We start from the raw sequence: 26,635 nt of genomic DNA, 5'->3' as shown, positions 1-26,635 counted from the left end.
CAAGAGGAGGGCTCGTGACCAACGCACGTCTGCTCTGATTGAACATTCTGTTCTCAGCTCCTAACGCCAAGGAGAGGAAGAGGACTCTCTGAAAGTCCTGTAAACACCCACACTGAGGACAAGACCCTGATGCTTCCGAAACAGTGTCCAGATAATTGCTTAAGTCATAACACAAAGAACAGCTGTGAAAAGTAATGATCACTTGCAATTTTTTCAGTTGAGGCCAGTAATTCAGTAATTAGTTTGTTTAGCTTTTTTTTAAGGCGCCTTATTATATTTAGAAGTATAACAGCCTCAACCTGTATTTTTGACATTAAGAAAGCCAGCTCTTCCTTCCAGGATTTTCAGGGAAGAGAATCCTGACAGTTCATTTTCTAAACCCAAGTACAATACAATGACGTGCGTGCACTATGTGTGTGTGCATGTGTGTGCATGTGCACGTTCTTCCACCCAGGGAGCTGACTATGGGGTACACCCAACACATGGGATTGTGGCACAAGTCCAATTTGGCTAAAATCTGTAGAAAAAAACAGAAAGACACAACCCTTTATATTTACGCCTCAAATCTAAAGACACTGTTAATTTGCTGGAGTCGGATTCCATGTCTTGACAAAGGTTATTTCCAAGCTTGGTTTCCCCTATGCGAAAAGCAAGGCAGGTGGGGTGGAAGTCCAAATTATGAGACCAAAGTGTTGCCTCCCTTCCCAGTGGCCTGCCTTCTGAAGGGCCAGCCAGCCAGCTTCCCTGTTTGAAGAGTGGGGCAGCCATTCCCCACACTGAGCAGAGAGCCAAAGCCTGCCTGTCAGGGTCACTCACTTAGCGCACCGGACCCCAAAGACACTTCTTCGCAGAAGATGCTCCCATGATCAAGAGGCGGCAACCTGGTCATCTGAAGCTCTCTGCTGATGAGGAGATTGGAGGAGGGCTTGGAATTCAGCTGGGAGCATAGGGGAGTGAGACGGACAGGGGTTGCTGTGCCCTCTGTTCTAAAGGAAGTGAGGGGCGGTAACTTTGTCCCCATTTAGAATCCACTGGCCATTCCCCCAACACAACATTTAAAAGCAGTCCTTCCTCCTAAAATTTAAAAAGCATATGCCATTTTCTTAGCCACTCCCTTTGCAGAATGAGCTATCTAAAACCACTGGTATATGATGTGGACCCCAAGTTAAGAACCTCAACTATTAAAACAGATCAGAAAAAAGAAAACTACCATTTGGTGACCACCGCAGCAATAATTATTGCAAGCAAGGATTATCCACAGATGCTAAAATTAGTGGATAAGAAACAGGGTATGTGTATAGACTCAAAACAGCCCCCCAACAAAATACTTAGAACTGACAAAGGGAAAAATATTTACACAAGAGTGGAGAAGCCTGGCAGACACCACCCTAAGCAAGTGATCAAAGTTAACATCACCAGTAATGAGATGGACTGATTTGATGTACCTCTTACTACAAGGCCCAGAGGAAGCGCTGCCTCACTTTGACAGTCTCTCCAAAAATGCATCACCTCAATCAGATCAGGAGGAAACATCAGACAAACCCAAACTGAGGAACATCTACAATAACTGGCCAGTGCTTTCAAATGGGCCAAGGTCATGAGGGACAAAATAAGACGTGAGAAACTGTCACAGACCAGAAGAGACTAAGGAGACATGCCAACTCAAATACAAACTGGAGGGTTCGGTAAAAAAAAACATAAAAAGGATATTAGCAGGACAGTTGGCAAAATCTGAATAAGGTGTATAAATGTCTATGTTGAAACCTAATCCCCAATGTGATGGCATTAGGAGGTAGGGGCTTTGGGAGGAGATTAGGGCTCGAGAGGGGAACACTCGTGAATGGGATTAGCACCCTCGTAAAAGAGACCCCAGAGAGCTCCCTCACCCCTTCTGCCATGTGAGGACACCCTGAGAAGTTACCCATCTACGAGCCAGGAAACAGGTCCTCACCAGACACTGAATCTGCCAGCGCCTTGATCTTGGACTTTCAGCCTCTAGAACTGTGAGAAATAAACTTTTGTTGTCTAAGCCTCCAGTCTATGGCAGTTTGTCAGTCCAAGCAGACTAATATGGGGATGTTGGATAAAAGGTAAAGGCATACAGAAATTCTGTTTGCTATTTTTTTGTGCCAATTTTTGTAAATCTAAAATGAGTCCAAAATGAAAAGTTTGAAAAAACACCTGTAAAAGAGTTAAAAATATATATATAATGATGCCTATATGAGCATATGGAATGATGTACTGAAGCATAGTCTACAGTAGAGAAAACTAGGAAACAACATAAATATGCAACAGTTGAGGACATGGGCAATAAATGGGTCCTTTCTCACAGATGTTAAAAATGAGGTGGCTCTGGGGGAAATGACTGCAACATATTTTTCTGTGAAGAAAGCGAGCTGTAGAACCAAAGAATATCATCTGGTCTTTGTTAAAGAAAACATATTTACATATACAAGTGGAGAAAAAAAGGAATGACACACTGTTATATTATAATGCGATTATGGAAGAGGACTGAGAACTCATTTTTACCTATTCAGTTCTGTTAATCTTTGGATTTTCTTTTTTTTTTTTTACAGGTAGTATATATTACTCTCTTCATTCTAACAAAATCAGCAACAAGAGTAGCAGGTAGAAGGCAAATCTAGCAACAAATGAGCCACCTCTCCCCCTGATTGGCCCGGTGGCCTGTGGCTCAGGACCAGAATCTCTGCCACCCTCGCTGGATCCAGCCATCACGCCACAGACTGATCCTGGGCATGGATGACATCCGCATGCTGAGCCCTGCAGCAGGCAGCACCACGCCGGCACAGGCCCTGACACTCAGGCTCACTCTCCATCTTTGATGATAAAAACATACCCAACCTGAGATGACCCTTGATGGTTAATTTTTGTGTCAACTTGGGTAGGCCACATTACCCAGGTAGCTGATCAATCATGCACTCGGGTGTTGCTATGAAGGTTTTTTCAGATGATATTAACATTTAAAGCAGTAGGCTCTGAGTAAAGCAGATTACCCTCCAGAATGTGGGTGGGCCTTATCCAATCAGGTGAAGGCCTTCTTCCCCAAGGAAGAGGGACCTCTGCCAGCTTAGTGCCTTTTGACTCAGGCTGCGACACCGGTTCTTCCCTGGGTCTCCAGTCTCCAGCCAGTCAGCCAACCCTACAGATTTTAAATGCCAGCCCCCATAATCACATGAGCCAGTTCCTTAAAATCTACCCATCTCACATATACATACACATTCTATTGTTCTGTTTCTCTGGAGAACCCTGACTAATACAGACCCCAAGTAAACTGTCAGAGGAGGACATAAAGTGCTATCCTCACAAAGAGAAGAAGGGTTTTAGAATTTGAGGTTAGTGGATCCAAGCCGAAAAGGGAAGGGTCCTTGAAGCAGAAACCAGGTTGGACAGACGTTGGGGAGAGGGGATAAAGGAAGCCTGTCCTGGGCCAGGAACAGGGCCTGGAGTGGGCGAGGCAGGGTTACAGGGACCCTGAATGGGGAGGCTGCACAGGCAGATCTCTCCCTGTGAATGCTGAGGGTTGTGGTTGGTGAGAGAGGTAAGGCTGAGGGGTGGGGCTTGAGAGAGGTGGGGCAGTGACGGGAAGGGGCTTGAGAGGGGCCCCACCTGGCCATTCCCCACACCCTCAGCCCCTGCCCACGTGTGGGCACGTGCTCTTCTGCTCACCGAACACCCCCCGCATTGTGATGTTCTTCAGGGTGGGGAGCATGTCCCTTTCATCTCTGCACACACAAACCCCCCATGGCCTGGACGCAAAAGATGCTCCAGAAATGGGTGCTCAACTCCTGTTTCCAAGCATCCGCCCCCTCCCCAGCTGTGCTGGGGTGGATTCATCCCAGGGAACAGACAGGAAGGCCGAGCTGGCCAGCCCCGCGGCCTTTACCTCACGAGGTTGGCACAGGGCCCGGGCCACCGGCAGCTCTGGTACACACGCTGGACCACTGTCTCGGAGCCATTCTGCACCTGGCAGGACACCGTCCGTGTCACCGTGTGACGGCACCAGTGCCTGTGGGGAGAGCAACAGTCACATCAGCCCTGCCTGTTCCTGAGGCGCTGACTTCAAGTCAAAAAGGCCACACTGCCTGAGAAGGAGCCGCTCTACGAGGCTGGGGGTAACTCGTCCTCTCAGGTGAGGTGCCCACTGAGACCCTCTGTCCCGGCCTAAAGGGACGGGGAAGTCCCCACACCCACACCACCAATCCCTGCCTTCATTTCAGTCATCAAACACTCCATGTGGAATCAGTGAAAAAGCCTGAATCCCTGCCCACTGGGAAATCCCACCCCAGTGGGGAGACAAACGAGGAAACGACCGCAACCCACAGGATCGCAGGGCCGTGGGTGCAGCCACATGATGCACACAGGCAGCTATGGGGACAGAGCAGGACATCATCTAAGTGAATAAGCCTGACACAGAAAGACATATACTGTATGATCTCATTCATACGTGGAATCTAAAAGCGTTGGACTCCTAGAACCAGAGGATAGAACAGTGGCTGCCAGGGACTGGGGGTCGGGAGAGATGGGGAAATGATAGTCAGAGGGCATTACTTCCAGTTACAAGATGAGTAAGTTCTGAAGAGCTGATGCACGGATTAGATCTGTACACGGTGACTATAGGTAATAATACTATATTGTATATTGGAAATTTGCTAAGAGTAGATCGTAAGCATTCTCACCACACACACACAAAAAAGTAACTATGTGAAATGACGAATGTGTTAACAATCTATGCTAATCCTTTCACAATGTATACGTATATTAAATCATCACATTGTATACCTTTTACATGGAACACTCTAAATATATGCTTTTCAAATTTGTCAACCATAGCTGAATGGAGCGGAAAACATAAATAAATAAAAATTTACAAGTCCCTAACAGCATCAGAAAACAAGAAGCAGTGGGCCGGAAATTTTGAGGAATCCATGAAAGACTGAAAGTAGATGGGATTAAATTGAAGGAGGGAAGCACAGCCCCAAACACAAAGGGAAGAGGACTGGGGCTAACGTGGGTGGGAGCAGGAGCAACTCAGAAGCAGAGGGGGTGGCTAATGGGAGAGGGGAGGGGCCCAGAGGTGACTGCCAGGGGAGCACAGTAGAAGGAACCAGACAGGTAAGTCCTGGACCACATCCCAGTGGATATCAAGACTAAGGCATGGGATTCACCTGCCTCGAGGCAGGTGTGGTGAGAGTAGGTGCCTTGCAAGCTGATGACCTCCTACAGAAACTGGGACCCTCTCAAAGTCAGACCACTAAATTCTTGCACACTCCTTCTCTATCCTTCACTTACACCATCAACACTTGAAGAGAAAAGACAGCAGTAAACAGAGAAACAGAGACAAGCTAGCGGCAAACTCCAAACACCAATAATTTCGATTTTTTTTTTTTTTTAGAAAAAAAGCCAACACTACGAAAGAAAGATACCAACCCAATGGATGATGTATCACAACTCAGGAAAAAAACAACTAATAAAGCAAATAGAGGGAGGCAATTTTTTAAAGCATAATTAACATCCTGACGTAGATAAGAAACTTTCATTCATAAAAAAATATTATGAAATGAAACACTTCAATATCTTGGGAATGAAACATATGACTGTGAAAGTAAACTCAAAAGATGGGCTGACAAACAGAATGGACACGGCGGAACAGTGAGCTGATGAGCTGGAAATCTGAACATAAACTTTCCAAGGATGCCCTACAATGGAAAAAAGGGGTGGAAATATGGGAGAAAAGGCAAGGCACCTGGAAGACAGACCATATCCCAACATAACGCTCTGGGAGGGGAGATCACAGGGAGCAAAGTATATACTTGAAGAAATAATAAAGATAACTTCAGAGCTGAAGATATGAGTTCTTCATTCAAAAGGGCCCACTGAGTACTAAGCAAGATGAACAAAAACAGACATATTATGGTGAAATTTCAGAACATGATCCCAACATGGGATCAAATGCTAAATGATGTAGAAAGAAAAGGAAAACAGATTACCTATAATAACCTGAAATGAGATTTCTTATCAGCAGCATCAGATTCAAGAACATAGTGGCACAAAGTTCTAAGGGGACATATTTAGAATCCAGAATTCTATATACACAGGCAAACTCTCCTTCAAAGGTTAAAGGTATTTTCAGATGCACAAGAACTCAGAAAGTTTACCAGTCACCTTTTCTGAAAGAATGACTAGAGGATGTATTGCAGCAAAATAAAATAAAAGACATAGGAGAAATATATTCAATATCAGAAGCAGTTAATGAGCAAAGAAACAGTCATAAGATTTAATAACAGCCCAAACCTAGAATCCAAGGCGATCTCAAGATGGAAGATAGATAAGAGAGACAGAAGAAACTCATAATAGTTGTTGAGGTACTTCTCTTGTTTAAGGAAAGGAGAGAGAAGGTGTACAACTTTAGGAGTAGTAGCAATACACAATCAAGTATAATTTTCAATTTGAAGATAAATACTAGCAAGGGTAGGAGAGAAAACAAAACTAACAAACCACACAAGAAAAAAAGTAAAACAAAAAAAATTCGATTAACTCAACAAAACACTGGAAACGCAAGATGTCAGCAACAGAAAACAGTACCTAGCAGACACAGGAAGTAGAAAGGAGAAGAAAGGAATTACAGATGCAAGCAGAAATTAAGAAGACAGGTTACAAAGTGAATCAACAATACCAAACACAGGTGTTTAAAAAAAACAACCAAGTAGACAAAGCTTAAACAATTCTTAATGAGACTCAAAGAAAAGACATACAGACATTAAGAACCAGAAAAAATGTCCAGATAGAGGCTGAAAATTAAAAGTAAATATTATATATGATCTTGCATCAAAATCTTTCAAAATCTTGGTGATTTTCTAGGAAAATATGTATTACCAATATTGGCACAGGCAAAAATATCATAGAAGAAAATGAAAAAGTAGTCAAAAGCTGATTCCTCTACCCAGAGGCACCAGAAGACCGAGTTCAAAACCTGGTTCTGCCACCAACCGGCTGTGTGACTTGGGCAAAGTGATGTCCCCTTTCTGAACCCCAATTAAATAAATATGTCTGCCTCTCAAGGTTATTTTGAGGACTACATGAGCAGATCCAGGTTATTGGCATATAAATCATGCAGTGCTCCCTAATCCAAGGAGTCATTATTGATTAGCTGGCTACTTAAACCCCACAATGTCTAAGGATTCTCATTCCTATTTTGCAGATGGGAGAAGTCCTGGGAGGTCAAACCTCATTGCCCATAACTCAAACGGGAGGCTGAGCTAGGAAGGGAATCCAGCCTTCCTGACAATGACCAGCAAGGTCCCACCCACCCAATACAAACCTTACTCCCACCTTTGCCAGTTTTGTATGGAAGTTTCTGTACAAGCTGTCACTGGCCTGGGCCCTCCCTTCATTTATACCAGGGAGCGTCAGTGCTGTTTCCGGCATTCGGTGTGATTCTCCTTGGGATGGACCACTGTCCAGTCTGAGGACAATGCTCCGCTCGGCCATCTGCCGCTGGTGGTCTGGGACAGACAGACTGTCCAGCCATCTCTGAATCACACTAGCTCAGAACTCTCTATAGGCAAATGAGCTGTGAATTGGAAAACACTTTCAAATGCCTCCTCCAGACATCTGATCTTTTAATGGGCTGGAAATGGCTTCCCAAAACCAAAACCTGGCCAAATACAATGAAGAAGGCAGGCAGAGACAAGGAAAGAGAGCTCCAGGCCTTTTCAGATAGAATTCAAAACCCCACTCATCTCCAGGGACCCGTGGTTCTGGGGAATCAGTGCCAGGCGCTTTGCTCCCACATGAGGTCCCTCTTAGGACCCCCATGTCTTGAGCATTAAGTCTGTGTCTTCTGTTTGGTGGGTAGCATGACACCATGGCCCCCCCACCCCCAACCCCTGACCTCGGTGGATGCATAGTCTATGTGAACAGGCTCATGGGCCATGCAGAAACCAGCTTGGCAGGAGATTTACAGCCCTATTACGACCCTCCTAGAAGGACTGGCCCAGGAGCACAGTATCGGAGAGTCGCAGGGCTGCCCTTGAACTGCCTGAGAATTGAGGGCACCCTCAGCAGCCATCAGCAGCTGGGAGCGACTGACATTACCTTTGAACTCACTTCCCTCACCTTCCCTGGCTCTCATAGGAAGTCCTGAATGGGAAACTCACTCCCAGCCTCGGGGATGGACCTGCTCCCCTCCAGGTCTCCTTCCTCCTGAGAAGAAGCCCACTTGCTGATGGGGACCAGTGACCCACTGGTCCTGCTCCACCAGGCCAGAGGGCCGCTCAGCGTCAGGCTCCAGTGACTTGGCCAGGCTGTGAAATGCTTCACTTAGGGTCCTTTGGGGACAGTAAGTGCTAAGTAGCTTCAGGAAATCATGTGATGATGGAATGGGGGCCTTCAGGACACCCCTGCCCATGCACACCTCTGAACATAACAAACCAACTCATCTCCAATGCTGTCTGCCACTCAGGGAGATGTCACAGCAGCAGCCCCTCCCCGCTTGACCCCCACCCCAAGCCCCTGTTCTCCTATTTGAGCTTTGCCTTTGGACCTGATCTCAAACTCCCCCTCCATCCCCAGGACCTAAGCTCTGAGCCAGAAGCAAGCCCCTGATGGTGCCTCCCCCTCCAGGAGGACCACCCAGCCTAGCCCATTTCCCTGTCCTGCGCTCTGCTCCCCATGTTGAGTCACCTCATTTCACCCTCTCGAACCTCAACATATGTGCTCCACTTGCCTGGACAGTGTCACACATCATCACAGCCACGGGACACCTCAAGACACTATTGCAGTCTGCCCAGTACTGAGCCCATCCCAGCCAGCCCCAACTCCGTCCATCTTGATAGCCACCACCATAATGCTTCCGGTCCCTGTACTCAGATCACCCAGGGGCAAACAACCCCAAACTCCACATTCTCCCTCCCTCATTCCCCACGACCAATTAAATCCCACATGGGGCAAGTCCACGCCTGCCCTGCCTGACTAGGGCTTGCTCCTCTCGCCTGAACAGCCTCCACCTATATTGCTGCAGTTTCCTCTACACGCCACCAGAGGGCACTCCCTAAACCACAAATCCGGCCGTTGGCTCCCCTCTGGAAACCCTTTCTTAGCTCCCCATTCCCTACAGCCTCCACCCACCTCCCTGGTGCTCTCACTCACCATACTTCATCTTGCTATTTACACCGCCACGTTGTCCTCCCAGGCATGCCATCCCATCTTCTTTCATTCAGCCAACTCTACCTTACCAGGCTCCGTCCCCTCCCGGAAACCCTCCCTGACCCCCTTGGCCTGCCTCATGCTCCAGGAGCCTCCCACGCATGCCTCTATCTTAGCCTTTATCACCCTAAAAGACCACAGGCTCCCAACGCAGAGGGTTCAGAGCAGGCCTGTGAAGGTGTGCTGATCAGACCCCAAGCCCCCCCTCAGTCCCAGAGGCACCTTCTGCCTTCTGCACGCACTCACTCAGCAAAAACCGCTTCTCGGATTCTGCTGTGCACCAGGCCCTGGGCGCCAGCAGGGTCTGCTCCCATAGCTGCAGCCACCCACCTCAAGGTTGGGGAGGTGGGGGTCCAGTTTCAGGCCCCTCTCCACCTGCTCTTCATTATTCTAATTATCTGGCCATACCTGCCCAACCCTCAGAGAGGACAGTTCCAGGGGGTCTGCCTGCCAGCCAAGAGCAAGAAGCTCTGTGGGAACGGGTTTGTGGCCCAAAGGCAATGGCCAAATGGACAGGCAATCCGATGACCCTGGGGCCACACCCATGAAGCAGAGAATGCAGGCAGAGAAGGAGCACCCAGCCCCAACCAGGGAGAGGAAGAATACCCCTGGGCACAGTCAGCCCAGCGGCTCCTGACCACACAGAGTCCCTGTCCTGCAGGCAGTCGGGCCCAGCACCCCAAGACCTGTGTTGTGGCTGGCAAAGCAGTATCACATTGTTATGGGCTGACGTTTGTCCCACCCCACCCCACCCCTCAACTCACATGTTGAAGACTTAACCCCAAGTGCCTCCAAATGTGATGGTATTTGCAGATCATGTCTTCAAGGAGGTAAGTTAAAATGAGGCCATTAGTGTGCATTCTAATCCAGTGTAACCGGTGTCCTTATACAAAGAGGAGATTTGGATGTGACACATACAGAGGAAAGACACTGTGCAGACATGGGGAGGAGGTGGTGGCCCTCTGAGAGGCCTCAGGTGGAACCAGCCCTGCTGGCGCCCTGACCTTAGACTTGCAGCCTCCAGAGCTGTGGGGAAATGAATTTCTGCAGTGACGCTGCCCAGGTGTGGGCCTGTTAGGGCAGCCCTACGAAACTAACCCCCATCCCGGACCTCATTTAATCTTCTCCCCAATCCTCAGGTAGGAATTTTACGGAGCAGGGAACTGAGACTCCAGAGGAGACTCAAGGTCACAGGGTGAATGAGTGGTTCGTGTAGGTCTCGGAGTTCAGTCTTCTAACTCCAAACCTCACGCTGTATCCAGCTTGCCAGAGAGAACAGCGGGCAGTCGGGGAGCAAATACAAAATCCCCCACAGGCCCTCGCTAGCTGAGTGCCTCAAGGGACCATCTCTCTCACATGCACATCAGCAAGCAGGAGGGCCAGCCCCCACCCCGCGTGTGGAACCAACACTGTGGGCAGTCCAGGCCACAGCAGGGCTTATGGGCTGGGCCCCAGCCAGTCATCCCACTCCCTCCTCACCATCCACCCTCACACAACTCTAGGCAGAAAGGAGTGCTAGTGCTCCACTCTTACAGATGAGGAAACTGGGGGCAGAGCCAAAATGGCGGCGTGAGCAGATGAGGAAACTGAGGCACAGGGAGAGCACACAACACATCCAAGGACACGCGACCAGTGAGCGGGCACCCACGATTCAAGCCCAGCTCTCAGCCACTTGGCTACATGGCCAGGCTGACTTGAAGCTCACCCCAGACTACCTGGGTCTTGGCGAACGGCGGCCTTGCCACTGGAGCCATGCTGCCAGGGGGACGCTGTGCAGCAGAGCATGATGCAGACCGGGGGCTGCTGCCAGAAACCGTGGAAGACCAGGAGCTGGCAGACATGGGGGCCTGGGGCCCAGCAGAGAGTCGGGATCCAAGCTAAGTCTCCCCAGCACAGAGCAAGGAGCCAAATCTAACAAGATGAAACATGACCAGACGAATGCTGAGTCCGGCACTGCAGCCCCAAAACCCAGCGGATGAGCAGATGGGGCGAAGAGCTTCTCGCCAACAATAAGTTCAGTGTAAGTCAGCGGTGTGTGCTGCGGTCTCCAAACAGCAAAGGCAATCTCAAACTGTCTTAATAGCAGAATAAGGTCAAGGGCATCCCTGCTCCCTCCACGGTGGACTCTGGGCTGTGCCCCCTGAATCCCATTCAATGAAGGGCCTTTTGCTCCAGCTGCCAGAAGCACTGTCAGCAGGCATGGGTCAGTGGCAGCCCCTCCAGGTACTGCCCCAGCTGCCCAGAGCCGCCTCCGCAAAGCTCCGGCTCTTCCTGGGGCAGCCCCTGTCTAGTGCCTGGTGCATGAATGAGTTGAAAGGCCCAACCAAAGCGACCACAGGGCAGCTCCGAAGGGCCTCAGTGGCTGCAGAGTCCCCAGGAGAGTTGAAGGTAGCTGTCCTCAGGGCTGCACCACAGCTTAATTTCTACTTCTAACCCTGTTTCTCTCCCCTCCCTCCCACAGGCATCAGTCCTGGGAGCTGCCCCAGACACATCTTCCATGTGGACCCTGTCTCAGAATCTGCTTCCTGGGGACTCACCCTGGTGTCTGCTGTGAGCCCCAACAAGAAAAGAAGCCAACATCTCATGCACTGAGCAGAGATGGCTGCAGCTGCTGTCACACAGGAGGAGGGGGTGCTGGCCTCCAGCACAGTGAACATCCATGGAAGAGGACAGTTCACAAGCCCAAGATTTGGCCAGATGAAAGGGAGGGCCCGTGCCATGTCCCTCAGATTCACATCTGCCCTCGCCAGCAGGTGAGGGCTGTGGGCAGTGGGTTCTTCACACATAGTGAGCAGAAATAAGCTGAGGGAGGAGGCAGCTCTGGGAATCCAGCTCTCCACCCTGAGATAGTGCAGGAGAGCCAGACAGGGCTTGCTCATGTGGCCCCAGAGGGCCTGGAGTCAGGACAGAGCATGAAGCTTCCTGGGAGACAGACTTCACGCAGGCTAAAGAAGTGCCTGTGCCCAGGAGAGCCAGCCACAGGCACAGTGAGCTGCCCCCATGATTATGGTGGGAGCCCCAACCTAGGAGGGGGTGGATCGGCCCATGGGAAGCTTGGGGACTCACCCCACTGATGAAGGAGTGAAAAGATGGAAGGTGTTTTAACGAGAGGGAAACCCACTCATTGGGGTTCGAAGAGGACCCACTAATGGCAGCAATGGGACAGAGGCCAGAGGCTGAGCGATGCATAGAGGGTCTCACAGCTGGAGCCCTCAGAGCAGTCCCTCTGAGACAGTCTCTCCATTTTCTGCACCCCATTTGGGCAAACTGAGTGCAAATTGGGCCAACCTGTGGACTGTCAAACAATCTCTGCCGGGAAAGTGTCTCTGTAACTGATGTTTTTCTCCATCTCTCATCCAAGTAAACCACTGTCCAGAGTTACGGTTCTGTTTATGGAAGGATAACTGAGGGTATGTTACACTAAGTCCTGATGAGATTTTTGGGCATAAAAACCAGTAGGAGTGTTTGCAGAAGCCGACAGATTTGACTGTGTGATCTCACAACAGTTTTTATAGGAACTGTCCACTTCGAAACAATACCAGGGAGGAATTTAAGTTAATTCAAAGTCACTGACTTTCAGAAGTAAAAGATAGTGATCTGAAAGCCCCACAGCAACTGACCCAATCCTTCTGTAAAAACAGGAGGGAGATGACGCAGAGTCTGGGGTCAATACTGAGGCCTGATGGGCAAACGAGATGTGTGGATTTGGACTCGGGTCCCCAGGAGATGGAGAGCCGATGCAGTACCCAGGAAACACAGCTGGGCCACAGGCAGCCTCTCAGCTCCCTCCTGCTTCATTATTGTCTGCTTTCATTTTCTAGCACCTTCCACGGTGGTGGGGAGTTCATGTAGCCTCTCCCACCTGGGAGGCTGGAAAGAATCCCTCGTGGAACATCAGCCATCTATGGATTGAATTTCCCATTCACTGGGGGACAGCTAAGGGAGTACATGATTTGCAGAACAAACAGTGTAGTTCTAAGCGTTTCAATAGCGATCCACAGCTACCCATTAAGAGGAGTGCCAGGTCAACAAGTTGCCAAAGGATGGTGCCAAAGGCCTTCCATGGGATCGGCATTCTCACACACATTTAGGGAGGCCATGTGCTGAGAAACGCTCTGGCTACACAGAACCCACTGCCAGAACTGGCACCACCACTTGTACCTAGTGAGGCTCTGAGCATTTGTTCAGAACCCACCAGTGGTCTTCAGGAGGAAGAGCTCACTAGCTCAATCTCTTCTCTTCTAGAACAAAAGGAGGCTGTGCTCCACCGTGGCCCATGATACATTTGGCCAGCGAGTGACATCTGCAGAAACCGGAGCTTTCTGTGTGTCAAAGGTCAAGACAGGACCCAGCAGTTGTGTCCTCGCTGGTCCTTCTCAAATGGACTCTTTCTCAAAACCACCTGCTGACTCTGATTCCATGGGGATGGCCCAGGAATATAAATTGAAACAGGCTCCCTGGCGATGCTGAGTAAGGAGAGGAAAGTGCCTCTGTCCACTTGATGGAAGTCAGAGACTAAAGCAGGAATTAGAGTAACGAATGTGTATGGAGCACTTACAATGCTCCAGGCACCGTGGCAAAGCCCTGGCTTAATTCCCTCCTGTAATCCTTATAAAAACCTACAGTGTAAACGCTGTTACCATGCCTATGTTACAGAAGAAGCCAGACAGACTAAATAACTTCCCCCCAAAAGAAAAATATGTGCTTAGTGATGGAGTTGGTTAACATGCTGGTTAACATGCTATTTCCTCACAGACCACACTTTGAATTGCACTGATGAGAATGGCCCCATTCTCTACCAGTTCTAATTCCTGAAATGGAGAAAGATCTGACTGGCCCAGCTACTCCGTGCACACCAGGCTCCAGCAGAACTAGTTGCTTTGGGTCAGATGCTCACCCCTGGTCTAGGCAGCTGGTGGGGGAGTCCCACGGTGCAAAACAAAGAGCCTAGGACCCCCTACAGCAAGCACTATGGGAGACTGCCAGGGAGGCAGATACATAACTAACCTCTCATATGTGACATATGTGTCCCCAAGAGTCATCTCCTCCTCCTCCCTTGCTAATAGGCCCCCTGGCTTTCTTCAGGCTTTGGGTGTCAGTAAAGTTCAAGAAAGGTGGGCAAAACCATAATCTCATTGGTTAAGGTGCAGGCATGTTCACTCAGCACTGGTTAAAGACAAGTAAGAGAAAGTCAGCCCAGGGGGCTTCTGGAAAATATTATCCTCAGTGGAAGAGTGTGGGATGAGAAGAAAGATCACCCATATTTCTGTAAATTGTTGTGTGAGTATGTGATGTCAGGAGCTGTGGCAGCCATCTCAGAGCCATGAGGGAAGACACCCTGGAAAGGCAGAGCAAAAAGGGTCCTTGAGCATTTGATGCTGCCAAGTAAGTCAACCCCGGGGCCACCCCTCTCTTAATATGTGATAAACCTTAAATGAACTTGTTGTTTAAGCCCATGTCAGTAAGGTTTTTACAACTCACATCTGAAAGCATCCTCATCAAAACAACCTCTGTCAAACAGTATTATCAAGGCATAAGAATGTGAAGCCAGGAGGCCTAGTTTGTGTCCTTCTTGCACCACTGACCACTTGCCTGGCTTTGGGCAAGTCTCAACTTCAGAGCCTCAGTTTCCTCATCTGCTAAATGGAAGCCCACCATCCCAGGGCTGCCAGAAGCCTCAAAAGCAATAACACCTTCATGAATGTAACTGTGGGCTGCAAATGTCTAGGCAGATAGTAGATGCTCTTAGTAAACTATAAACGATGGCACTTCATAATGGAAATGTAATCATGATCCTTAGCTAGCACAATCTCTCCTCTTCTAGAACAAAAGGACACTGTGCTCTTTGCCCATATGGTATCTGCATGTTTTTCTCCACTAGATTATCTTCAGGGACAGTCTCATAGCCTGTGCCTGGGTCAGTGAGGGTCAGACTGAACTGGCTCGACCAGTCCCTTGACTTGAGGTTTTAGGCTCCTAATTTCACTTCCATAAACTGCAGTATAGCACATGCCTCATGACTCCCACCACTGACAGCCAGCCAAGGTGCCAGCCCTGGATGGCATGAGCATCACACAGCATCTCTGCGAATGTTCACAGAGCCCCTGCACCATGCAAGGCCCCAAACTAGCTGCATGGCAACAGCGTGCCCTCACGCACTGGGGTGGTGCTAAGTGCCCAGGATGTGGGTGGGTCAGGAGAGCCAGCCTCCAGGCCCAGTTCTGCTCTGCCTAGCTGAACGGGCCTCACAGTGCCTGAACCTCAGTTGCCTCATCTTTAAAATGGGAATAATAACATGCTGCCTGAAATCCACAAAATACCTGAAGCACTTTGTCACTTGTAAAGGAATGTCAGTGGTAGTTAGTCATGGTTATTGTTGCAATTAGGTACAGCCAAAGGACCTGCCAGGGAACTGCAGGACAGGAGGTGCAGTATCCCAGGAGCCCGGTCCCTTGGGACTCAGAATGCCAGTCTCAGGTCTCTGCTGCAGCATTTTCAGGAAGAGAAACACTTCCCCAGGAATGAGAGGACACGGGGCCAGGCCACCACTCCTAAGCTCCCCATTACCATTAGTGTGCTGGAACAGTCTCCCACTCTGTGACGCAGACAGAATTTTGTTTAGGTGTTATTTTCTGGAAAGCATCTGGCTCTGCACTTGGATGGAGAGTTATGGAAGCTTGCACTGCAAGGGGTCTCGCAAAGCTCATCTTGTCCAAACCCCCTTTTTACATGTGAGAAAATGTGGCCCCAATGAGGGAAGGACCCAGGGTGGCACGGCAAGCTGGTGGCAGAGTTGGGGTGAAAGCCAGGACTCCTGTTTTCAATTTTCTCCCATCCTCCTGCAATCAGCTGGAAGACTGGTTCCCAGTGTTCACTTGAGAAAAAAAAAAGAAAACTGATAAGAATCTGAGGAATGTGACTGCTGGGACAGACTGTGGAATTCGGCATTTGATACCCGCTGGAGGATCCCACACAATTAAAAGCAAGGGGTCTCTTGTGAGCAGAATGCTTTCTGGACCCGCATCCATTTCCAAAAGGATGGGATTCTGGGTTTAAACACTGGCCCAGCTGGGTGGCCCGAGGCTCCCTTGCAACCCACCGCTGTCTTAGAGTCTCTAAGAAATTCCTCGATTCCCCTGCAAAGGGCAGGTCCCAGGAGAACTTGAGGCAACTCTGATTCAGGGAGGGAATGAAGACGGCATTCGAATTAAAGCCTCCTGTTCATGAGGTTCGCCTTTATGTTGGGGTCACCACTTCTCTTCAAATCTGTATTTTCTCTCAGAGGTGACTTGCTAGCAGCACCAATAGTTTGCAGCTCATTAAATCCCCCAGCAGGTAGCCAGAACCTCGGGCTACCCTGGATGCTGCACTTTCCACCTGAGATAAGCCAGTGGGCCTCAGAGGTCTTCCTCACAAGAGCCTCCAGGGCTCTGGGTTGGGGGTCCAGAGCAGGTATCACTGTGTGACTCTGCACTGGGCCCATCCTACTCTGAACCCCAGCCGCCTCCTCGACAGCAGCATTTGCTGGGCTGGGAGGAAGTGGAGGGTTAGAGGCCGTTCACACATTCACCTCGGAAGGGTCAAAGCAATGCCGCCCCTCGCCTGCCCATCAGAGCGGTTGGGAAAGCAGACTGGCTGAGCTCATGGCCTCCTCGTGCTGTCTAGCTGGCCAGAGCCAGGCTTCTTCTGCCCCCAGGGCTGGAGATGCCAGGAAAAGCCTAGCACGCCTTTTCAGGTGGGTAGTTCTGCAAACACCTAAGGCTGCAAAATCATCCCCAAGCCAGGGGCTCAGTGAGAATTTCCAGCAAAACAGAGCCACCTGTGTGTGGGGTGGTGCATGTCGTGTGCACATGTGCAGCTGTCCACCTGTCCCATCTAACTGCCGGCTGCCAGAGAGCAGACACCCTGAGTTCCCCTCTCCCTGACCCTCCACCCACACTTAGCACAGGGTACAAACAGTGAATTTGTTCTGAATGAATAAATGAATGAAGAAAGGTGCAGAGATGGTGGGGACTGACGTCTGGCAGGGGCAAAGCCCACCTGCCACACCCAGCGTCTCCCTGAGCCCTGTCTGGCCATAGGTGGCCCCTTTCTGAGCTCTCCCTGGAACATGGGTCCCTGCCACCCCCTTCCCAAGTTGAGCTGTGCCACTCCCCTATCTGGGCCCCCAGGCCACAGCAGCTTCTTGGGGTGGGGGGGGTGGCTCCTCCCTCCTGATCAGTCCCCTCCTCTCTCAAATCTTTGCTGATCCCTTTGAACAAACTTGACCCGCTACCCACTCAAAACCACCGTAACCCTCCACAGCACTGGTGGGCTCACACCACCATCTGTTTCTCTCTCTGGTCCCTGAGAATAGAAATGCATTCAACTTATATTTCTGTGGCAGTGTCTGGCACCAAGTGGGTGATAAGCAGCATGCTTGTAAATGAATGAGTTCAGTGGAGGAATTAAATGGACATAAACTGTGTATTGGAAGAAACAACCTTAGGATTCTTACATTCAAATTCGAACATACTTTATCATCAGGTTATTTCCCATGGGAAAGCATCTTTGAAATTAGAATGAAAGCCTATTTGCAATAAGATTCCTTATATAAATTTTTGCCTTACCCACATTTAAAGGCTATACATAATATACAAGGGAACAGAAGCTACAAAACACAATGCACAGAAGTGCTTGAGAAAGAACCATGGCTGGACTGGCCAGCTCACCAGGAGGGCTGCCCTTTTGCTGGCTGTCATTTTGCAGGCTGGCACCTTCAACAGCCCCAGAACATGGATCAGGAATCTACATCCCTCTCCCTCCACTCTCCTCACCTATAAAACAAATATAACCTGAAGCATTTGGGACAGGTGATTTAAAACCTTGTACAAAATTCCCCATGTGCAAAAATCAAGATAAAACTATACTGCAAAGCGTTGTTTTGAGGGTTGAATGATTAGATACTGTGGAGTCCTAGAACAGGCAGCCCTTGGTAAGCTCTTAGGAAATGGCAGCTAGTTTTCTCCACCTCCCAGGATTATAAGAGGCGATGGGTGGATAATGCATCTGAATGTCCATTGTACTCTTTTAGAGCTATACACACATTGTAATCTCTAGTCTAGAAGATTCTGACCCACCAGAAGCGTTACAGAGCCCTGCCCATACCCCAGGAGCACGCTGGAACCCTGGAGCTACACCCCTCCCCCAGGGCTGAATCAGCCCCGTCTCCTACATCTGCCCCAGTCAGACAACTGATCTAATCAAACTGCCTCCCCAGTTATGATCCAGTGATGAAGGATCACGGGTCAGCCACATGCACAGCCCTCCTTGCGGAGTCCCACTTTGGGGGGTAAGGGTGTGACAGAAATCAGGGAGGGTGTTGGGAAGCTATTTCCCAAGGCACTGAAAAGGAAGCAGAAATTAAAGAGTAAGTCATGCTCAGAAGCATTCACACAGGGCCTGGCTCACAGGAAACCATGGAGAAAGGCAGCTGCCACCGCTGTTAACCACTGCTGTTGGGGACAGGTGGCAGAACTTGGACACCCTGGGGATCACTCAGGCCTCTGTTACTCTGACTTTCACTGGGCCGTGAGCTGTGGAGCATTGGCGGACAAATGGATTTGGCCTCCCTGAACCCGGTAACAAGAGCCAGTTGGAAGTGGTTCCTGAGGAAGCTCTGGAGTCTATATTTCTGCCCTCGTTGGGGAAAAACCACCAGGGTGTGAGTCAGGAAACCACTAGGGGTTTTGTGCAGGCTCTGCCTGTGACTCCCTGGTCATGGTTTCCAGGGAGTCATTGGAAGAAACAACCTTAGGATTCTTACATTCAAATTCTAACATACTTTACCAGGCCTCAGTCTCATTTGCAAATGACAGGCTCCAGCCGAAACTCCCAGCTCATATTCACCAATAGCCTAGAGAATGGATAAAGCAGGAAACAACCTAAATGTCCATCAGGAGGGGAATTAATAAGTATCTAACACAGTGGAGTATTATGCAGCAAAGAAAAGAACAAACTTGACACCTGCAACAACAAGAGTGAGTCTCCCAGACATAGTGTTGCTGACGAATCAGAGCCTAGACAGTATAGTCCTGATTTCAAGCTCAAAGCAGGCAGAGCTACTCTACAATGATGGCATCAGAGCGTGGTCACCTCTGGGGTGCCACCTGGGCTGGGGCACACAGGGCCTTTGGGTGCTGGAAATGTTGTCTATCTGCATCTGGTACACATGACCTGGTCACATGCATGCACACATATGTAGACACTTGGAGCAGTATGCTTATGATTCTATTTTACTGTACAATCTTATGGATCGTACTTTACTGTATTTGAGTTATGCTTTTAAAAGAAAGTTTAAATATAAAAACAGGATAGGGTGATTCTAAGCCATCTGGTCAACTAACATTTACTAGGCCCTCTCCAGGCACCAGACTCTGATGAGGGCACTGACAGACAGCCCTGCAATCTGGGGAGGGGACACGGACGCCACAAAGAACCGCAGAACCTAGAGACAGATGACAATAACAGGCAAGGACCTGGGGTTTGGGGAGAGCCCTGAGGGGGTGTCCGGTTCTGCCAGAAGAGATGGGAAGGTCAATTCTACCCACTGCAGGGGACTGTGACCCCCCCAAAGGCTCCCTCCCACCCCTGGCCTCCCAGCAACACCCCAGGTCTAGGCAGCTGAAGGAGCACCGCCCCCCATCCCACCCCCAACCCCCGACCTGGAGCCCCTGAGAGCTGTGGCCCCGCCTGCAGGGCCCCCCATCCCCCTCCCCCGTGCTGGTGGTAGCTCAGTCCCCCTGGACCTCCAGCAGCGATGCAGCTTCCCTGCCGCTCCGCCTCCTTCCCCCCACCTGCAGGCCACACTACTTCCCAATCCCTCAGGCATGCTAAGCCCACCAGTGAGCATTCCCTGACTCCTTCCCAGCCCCCTCTGAGCTTCCCCAGGCTGAGTACCCCCCTTCTTCCTCCTCCTCCGGGAAGCAGGTTCTCTCTCTACCTCCCAGCTCACCTGGGATCAGGAGGCCTGGTCAGGAGTCCCCCGCCTCCCAACCCCTACATCTCCCCTGCTTTCATGTCTGTTTCCCACGGGATCTTTCTCCAGGAATCCATGCACTCCAGGGCATCAAATCCTGGTCCCCACGCCCAGAATTACAGCCCTTCTCTCTCTTCCTCCTCCATGGCCTCGGTTCTCAGAGGAGGAGCCCACACTGCAGGCTCAGTCCCCTCTGCCCAGACTCGCCCTCAGCCTGCTGGCCTCCTGCCCCTCCCCTTCCCCAGCCACACCTCCGCTGGCCAGCGCAGGTTCTCTCCTCTGTCCTCTCTTCCCCGCCTGCTGGTGAAGTGGCATGTCTCAACCCCGCCTCTAGGTCTCCCGGTGCCTTGGATTCTCTAAGCTCCACCAACTCCCACTTTTCCTCCGCCCTCTCTGAAGCCTCATCTAGACGTTGGGCCCCCCAACTCACAGTTCCATCCTCCTCCCACTTTATGCCTGCCTGAGGGAGCTTGCTCACTCCAGACTTCTACCTGCAAGGCCCCCGGATTTCCTCCCCAGAATACGCCAGCACAGTACGGTCCCCAGGCTCAACTGCAAACTCAGTGCCCGCACATCAGGACAGCTTCCCTTCCCAGTCCCTTCTCTCAGCAAACAGCACCAGTGTCCAGGCACCTCCTCTAGATCCCCTGGTCCACGCTGCGGCTTAGCACCCACCTGGCCACCACCTCCCTGTCTCGCGCCTGTCACCATCAGTCCAGGGTCACGGGCCCCTCCCTAGGCACACAAAATCCTGCTTCCTCCAGGCCCACCCTCATAGGGCAGGGACGGAAAGGACCAGATCGTGCTCAGCAATGTGTGCCCCCAGCATCTCGCATCAGCCTGACTCAGAATCGGGGCTGAGGAATGATCATGAGGAGAAAGGGCATTTGCAGGGGCCTAAAAGCTCTGGACTTGCCAGAGAAGCAGTTTTGTAGGGCTAGAGTCGCCACGGGGTTCCAGCCTTGGCCTGAGGGCAGGATGTGAACATGGCAAAGTTACGAAAGGTTTTCCCCAGCAGCGCCTGCGTACAGGACCCCGGGGTTGAGTCCCAGCCTGAGGAACCCCCAGCTACCCCAGTCAGATGCCATTCCTCAGCCCCCTTTGTTCACAGCCATGATTGAAGGCAAACATCCCTCTGGTCAGGCAGCCCAGCCTTCCCCTCACCTTTCCCCTCATTGAGCTGCTCCGGACACCTCAGGGTCAGCCACAAGAAAGGCCCAAAATCACCAGAGAGGAACTGCAGGTCTCCCCTAGCATCCGGCTGAGAGACGCCTTTTCAAGTTCTCGGTTTGTTTCTGCACAGCCGGTTTCCTTCCAGCCCCACTGATTAAAGGGCTTTCCTCCCAGGAACCCCTGCAGACAGGCGATTCCCACAGAGCAAGTAGGGGGCGGTGGCCTCCACATCTCTCGGTCGCAGGAGCTCCCCAGCCAGGACAGGGCCTGCTCATTCACTTCTGTCTGTGGGTTTCCCCATGGGATCAAAACAAAATTCAATCCATTGCAAGCTGCAGAAAGAATGCTCTGAACCAGGCCACCCCAATGGTCACACGTTAAAAAAAAGATGAAAACTAACAACTTGCAGTTTTCTCACTAGGAAGGTTCCTTTTAATCAGCTCTTTGGTGGGATTGCTGACTTTTTGGTTAAAATTCCTCAGGATAAGGTTTTCCCCCCTCCAGGAGAGACCTCACCACAGGACATATGGAACCAATGACCATGAGCCTGGAAACCTGATTTTTTTTTTCTAAACCACTTTATTGAGGTGAAGTTGACATACAAAAAGTTGTACATAGTTAATGGATACAACTTGGTGAACTCTAAGAGAAGTCTATACTCCTGAAACTATCACCGTAATCTATGCCAAAACATATCCAGCACCTCTGAAAGTTTCCCCTGCCCTCTAATTTATTATGACCATTTTGTGATTAGAACACTTAACATAGAATCTACCCTCTTTGCCAATGTTCAGGTACACAGTGCAGTACTAGCTAGAGTGCAGTTAATGAGCTGAAACTCTGCACCTTTTGACTCGTCCCTCTCTGTTCCCTGCTCCCCAGCCCGTGGCAAACATCACTCCACCTTCTGTTTCTCCAAGTTTGACTATTTTAGAGCCTTCCTATGAGCGGGATCAGGAAGCTTTTGTCCTTCTGTGTCTGGCTCATTTCACTTAGCTAATAAGTGTCCTGTAGGTTCATCCATGTTGTCACAAATGGCAAGATTTCCTTCTTTTTTAAGACTGAATAATACTTCACTGTGTGTACATACCACTTTTTCTTTATCTACTCATCCTTCAATGGACAGAAACCTGCTTTATGGTGACAGAAGGTTCTGGCAACAGCCCAGAAGACCAGCAAGTCTCCTGCCTTCTGATTCTCAGAGGCTCAGGAGTTAAGACTCGGGTGTTGTGACCATAAAAGATTATGGTTCAGAGCAGGGATGTGTGTAATGACTTGCTATGGCTGCCGTAACAAATCACCTCCAACTTCATGACATAAAATGACACATATTTGCTATCTTACAGGTCTAGAGGTCATAAGTCCAAAATCAGTCTCCCAGAGGTAGAGTCAAGGGGTTGGCAGGGCTGGTTCCCTTGGGACGCTCAAGAGGAGAATTTGCTCCTTGTCCTTCCACCTTCCAGAGGCCACTGCATCCCTCCGCTTGAGGGCTCTTCCTCCCATCCTGCCGACTTCTTGCTCTGTCATCACCTTTGTTCACTCTGACCTTCCTGTCTCCCTCTTGTAAGGATCCTTGTGACTAAGTCATGCACAGCAGCTAATACAGGATTATCTCCCATCTCAAAGTTTTTATTTAATCACATTTATAAAGTCCCTTTCATCCTGTAAGATAGCACATTCACAGGCTTTGGGGGTAAGACTGTGGACATCTTTGGGGGCCATTATTCTGCCTCCCACAAGTGGCTGGCCCCAGGCCACACCTCCAGAAAGTGGCCATGGAAGAAGCCAGAGGTCAGACAAGTGGGGACTGCATCACAAACTTCACCAACACTTTTGGGGTTCACAGATGTCTCCATAAGCCTGATTTGGGGACACTTGGGCCCTGCTGTTTCCAACAGCCTGAAGGACCCCTCTTGCTCTACACCCACCTCCCACACCCCAACTCTGCTGTGAGCCCCACAGCACCTTCACCCTCCTCTGCCTAGAAGGACCTCCTTCCCCAGCTACTTACATCCCCCACCTCTCAGGCCCACCCCTCCCTACCCACATGTGTGCTCCTAGAATACCCATAGCCCACCCACAGCTGTGGACACGTGCATGTGGCCCTCCTCCACAGTCCCACCATGTCACCCTCTTCTGCATTTCCTTCATAGTTCATCCCATCCTCAAGCACTGAAAGGTGGCAGAATAGTGGTTAAGGGCATGGACCAGGACAGCCTGGGCTCAAATCCTGGCTCTACCTTTATTAGCTGTGTGACTGGGGGCAAGCTGTTTAACCTCCCTGTGCCTCCACCTCCCAACCTAGAAAATGGGGACAATAACGGCACTGACCCGTGGGGTCACTGTGAGGAATGTATACGTCATTGTACCCAACACATTTAGAATGCCACCTGGCACATAAGCATAGATTAAGCGTTTGCCATTGTAATTAGGTGTCTGGGACATTCAAGGCACTCTAGTGAGCAAGCTAGACCTCATGTCCATGCTCAGGAAGCTTAGAGTTCAACAGTCTAACAGATATTGAACAAATAAACTGTTAAGTGATTCATTGCTGGATTAAAATGGTGTATAGCGGTAACACGTGCCCCCTGCTTGTCTGATACCCAGGACCCTCCACATAGCCGTGTTTCTAGCTTCTGTAAATTTGATGCTTTAACACCTGCCGGGCAAACACATTGCTGGCACACCTTGTTTTGGATGACCCAAAGATCCGCCACCTACTCCCTCCTAGCTGCCCCCTCAGGCCCCCAGGGTGTGCTTTTCAAATGCTACCAATACAGCCAGAGTCCACACCCCAAATCGCCGCCCATACCAACCTCTTCCTTTATGGGGCTCTCACACTCGGAACCACTATCCCCCTGCACTTATCACCCAGAGCCAGGTACCAGGCATCTAGGGACAGCCCCTGCACCCCAGGCCATTGAAATTATTCAAACTAGCCAAGCCAATCATAAACCTGCTTATCTTCCCCTACCTGATCCTTCCCGAAAAAAATCACTCCTATTCCAACCCCTGCTCTGCCACCTGACCAGCCCTGGTCCTTCCCCATGTGGCCCTGTCCTGGGATGCCCTCTACTCTCGGCAAATGTGAGTAATAAACATCTATGCCTCATGTTCTCTTTACTATGCTATATTTTACACTACCACTTCATCCTTCCAGACCCAGACCCGAAGCTGCATGGCACAGGTGACATGGGAAGTGAGGCCAGAACACCCAGATTCCAGCCCTGGCTCAGCAGCTTCCTCACTGTGTGGCCTGGGACAAGTCCCTCTTTGCCTCTCAGTTCATTTCCCCATGTAGAATGTGGGGGAAGGAAGAAATAGACCTGCCTTTAAAATGAGGAACAAAGGCAGGCCAGCAGATCAGCCTAAAATTATAAGGTTAATGTTTAGTTCCAAACAGAAGCCTAAATAATTTGAAAGTCCTCTAAAACTGGGCCCAAATGCAAAGATCACTTCCTCCCCCAGAGAGGCATGGAGAAGACTACTCAAGGATTGATGACGAAGGTGGAGGCTCTCTTTTCCTCCCAAAACCTCCCCCTCCAGCTGTCACTCCACAGAACCTGCACAGACACACACCCAGGAGACGCAGGGCCCCTGCCCAGGATGAACTCACAGCCCAGACAGAGTCAGGCCCTCAGGAAGGTAAACAGCAGCCAGAATCCCCACCAGGCCTCAGCACTTCCAGCAAAAAGGGAGTGACCCACACCCTCACATGCACTTGTGTGCAAGCAAACTCCTGAGACCCACTTTGTACTGGAACCCCCAGAGAGGCAAACAAGCTGTTGTTTTTCTTCACCATCTGCTCTGGGTCTGAGGATTGAGGTCCTCCCCTTTCCCCCTTTCCTTCTGCTGCCCTGTCCCCCGTGAGCCTTCTGTTACCGTAGCAGGCACTGCTGACCTCCACACAGAAGGCTTTCGTTAGCAGGTCAGGCCAGAGAGGCAGGGCAAAGGGCACAGGCCAAAGAGGAGGCCTAAGGAGGGGGAATGCTTGCCTGGGGGAGCCCTGAAACCACACAGGGAGGACAGATGGGCACAGAACTCTGAGGGTCTGTGGGAGGCCTGTGGGCAAGGACCCCTCCCCACATAGCCCAGTGGGCAGCACAGCCCTGCAGAGGGCCCTCAGCTTCCTGTCTTCAGAGAAGTGGTTCCAGTCCCTGAGACCTCACTAGATATTTACACTGAGGCTGTCTCAGGGCATTTTCTGGAAAACATCCCCTTCTCTACCCACTCCCACTTCAAAGGGAGACACCAAGACCCCTAAAGCTGGTGGCTTCTTTAAAGTGGCTTCCAGAAAGCTGGTCTGGTGGGAACAAAGCAGAGACACAGACCTCACTTCAGGACCCTTTGAAATTATAGGCCTGCTCTGGAGAAGGGGCGAGGTGGGTGCCTCCGTTTCTGGAAGGGACTGGGTCAGGAACTCACTCATGCATTCACTTATTTGTCCCTTGCTTTTGTCCCCAGTTGTTTGCACCTGTGACTGGCTGAGGTTTATAGCATCAGACACTTTGGGTCTTTGCTCCCTATGGGTGTCTAACCTGCATGAGCACCTGGACCATGCAGTATTTGCCTCAGTCTACCCCACCACCACCATAACTAGCATGCAGCAGGCCCACCTAGAGCACAGGAGTCTGAAATCCCTACACACAACCTCAGTTGTCCCTACTGTGGGGTCTTTGGAGAAAGGCTCTGGTTTTCATCTTCCCAGGTGGTCGCTCGTCAGCCACTCAAGAGCCAAGGCCCTTGTCTTTGCTCACAAAACCCTTTCCGGCTCAGCACAACTAATGACACTAGTAAAAAATACCAAATCAAAAATATTATTGAAGGCATGCCTAAGTTGGACAGAAAGACAAGGAATTTCTAAGAGGCCAGAAACTAATAGAAAGTGGGAATTCATATGGGTAAGCTTGCATTTCAGGGCTTATGGATCCCTGGCGGTCTAGCCTGAGGAGCATGGGAAGTCAGGTGGGAGACCCTGATATAGAGTCCCAGACCAGAGGCAGGCAGGGGAAATAAACAAATGCCTTGGTTCTGGGTAAAATTCTTAACCCCAAGCTTCAAGCACACTCCACCTTTTCTCAAAAAGCTACTGTAGGATGTGTTCCATCACAACGCAGGGGTAAACCAAATAGAGTGGATATGAAATGCAGGAAAGAGGGGGGTCCCACATGGGATCGAGGGTTAGAGCAAAGGAAATCCCCAGGATGTTGATGAAGAGCA

At 50.3% G+C, this 26,635-nt stretch overlaps 1 protein-coding gene across 3 annotated transcripts in view; it reads right to left on the bottom strand.

Annotated features, from left to right (window-relative positions):
- COL26A1 (collagen type XXVI alpha 1 chain) overlaps nt 1-26,635 on the bottom strand; it is a 177,830-nt gene that overhangs the window by 131,347 nt on the left and 19,848 nt on the right. For all 3 annotated transcript variants that reach the window (XM_036998538.2, XM_036998536.2, XM_036998537.2), the window contains exon 2: nt 3,905-4,027. In XM_036998538.2, coding sequence (XP_036854433.2) covers nt 3,905-4,027 — 123 coding nt within the window. The remainder of the gene's footprint in view (nt 1-3,904; nt 4,028-26,635) is intronic.

Source organism: Manis javanica, chromosome 10 (genome assembly GCF_040802235.1).
Source record: "Manis javanica isolate MJ-LG chromosome 10, MJ_LKY, whole genome shotgun sequence".
NCBI lineage: Eukaryota > Metazoa > Chordata > Mammalia > Pholidota > Manidae > Manis > Manis javanica.
This window is presented reverse-complemented; position numbering and strand designations above follow the sequence as displayed.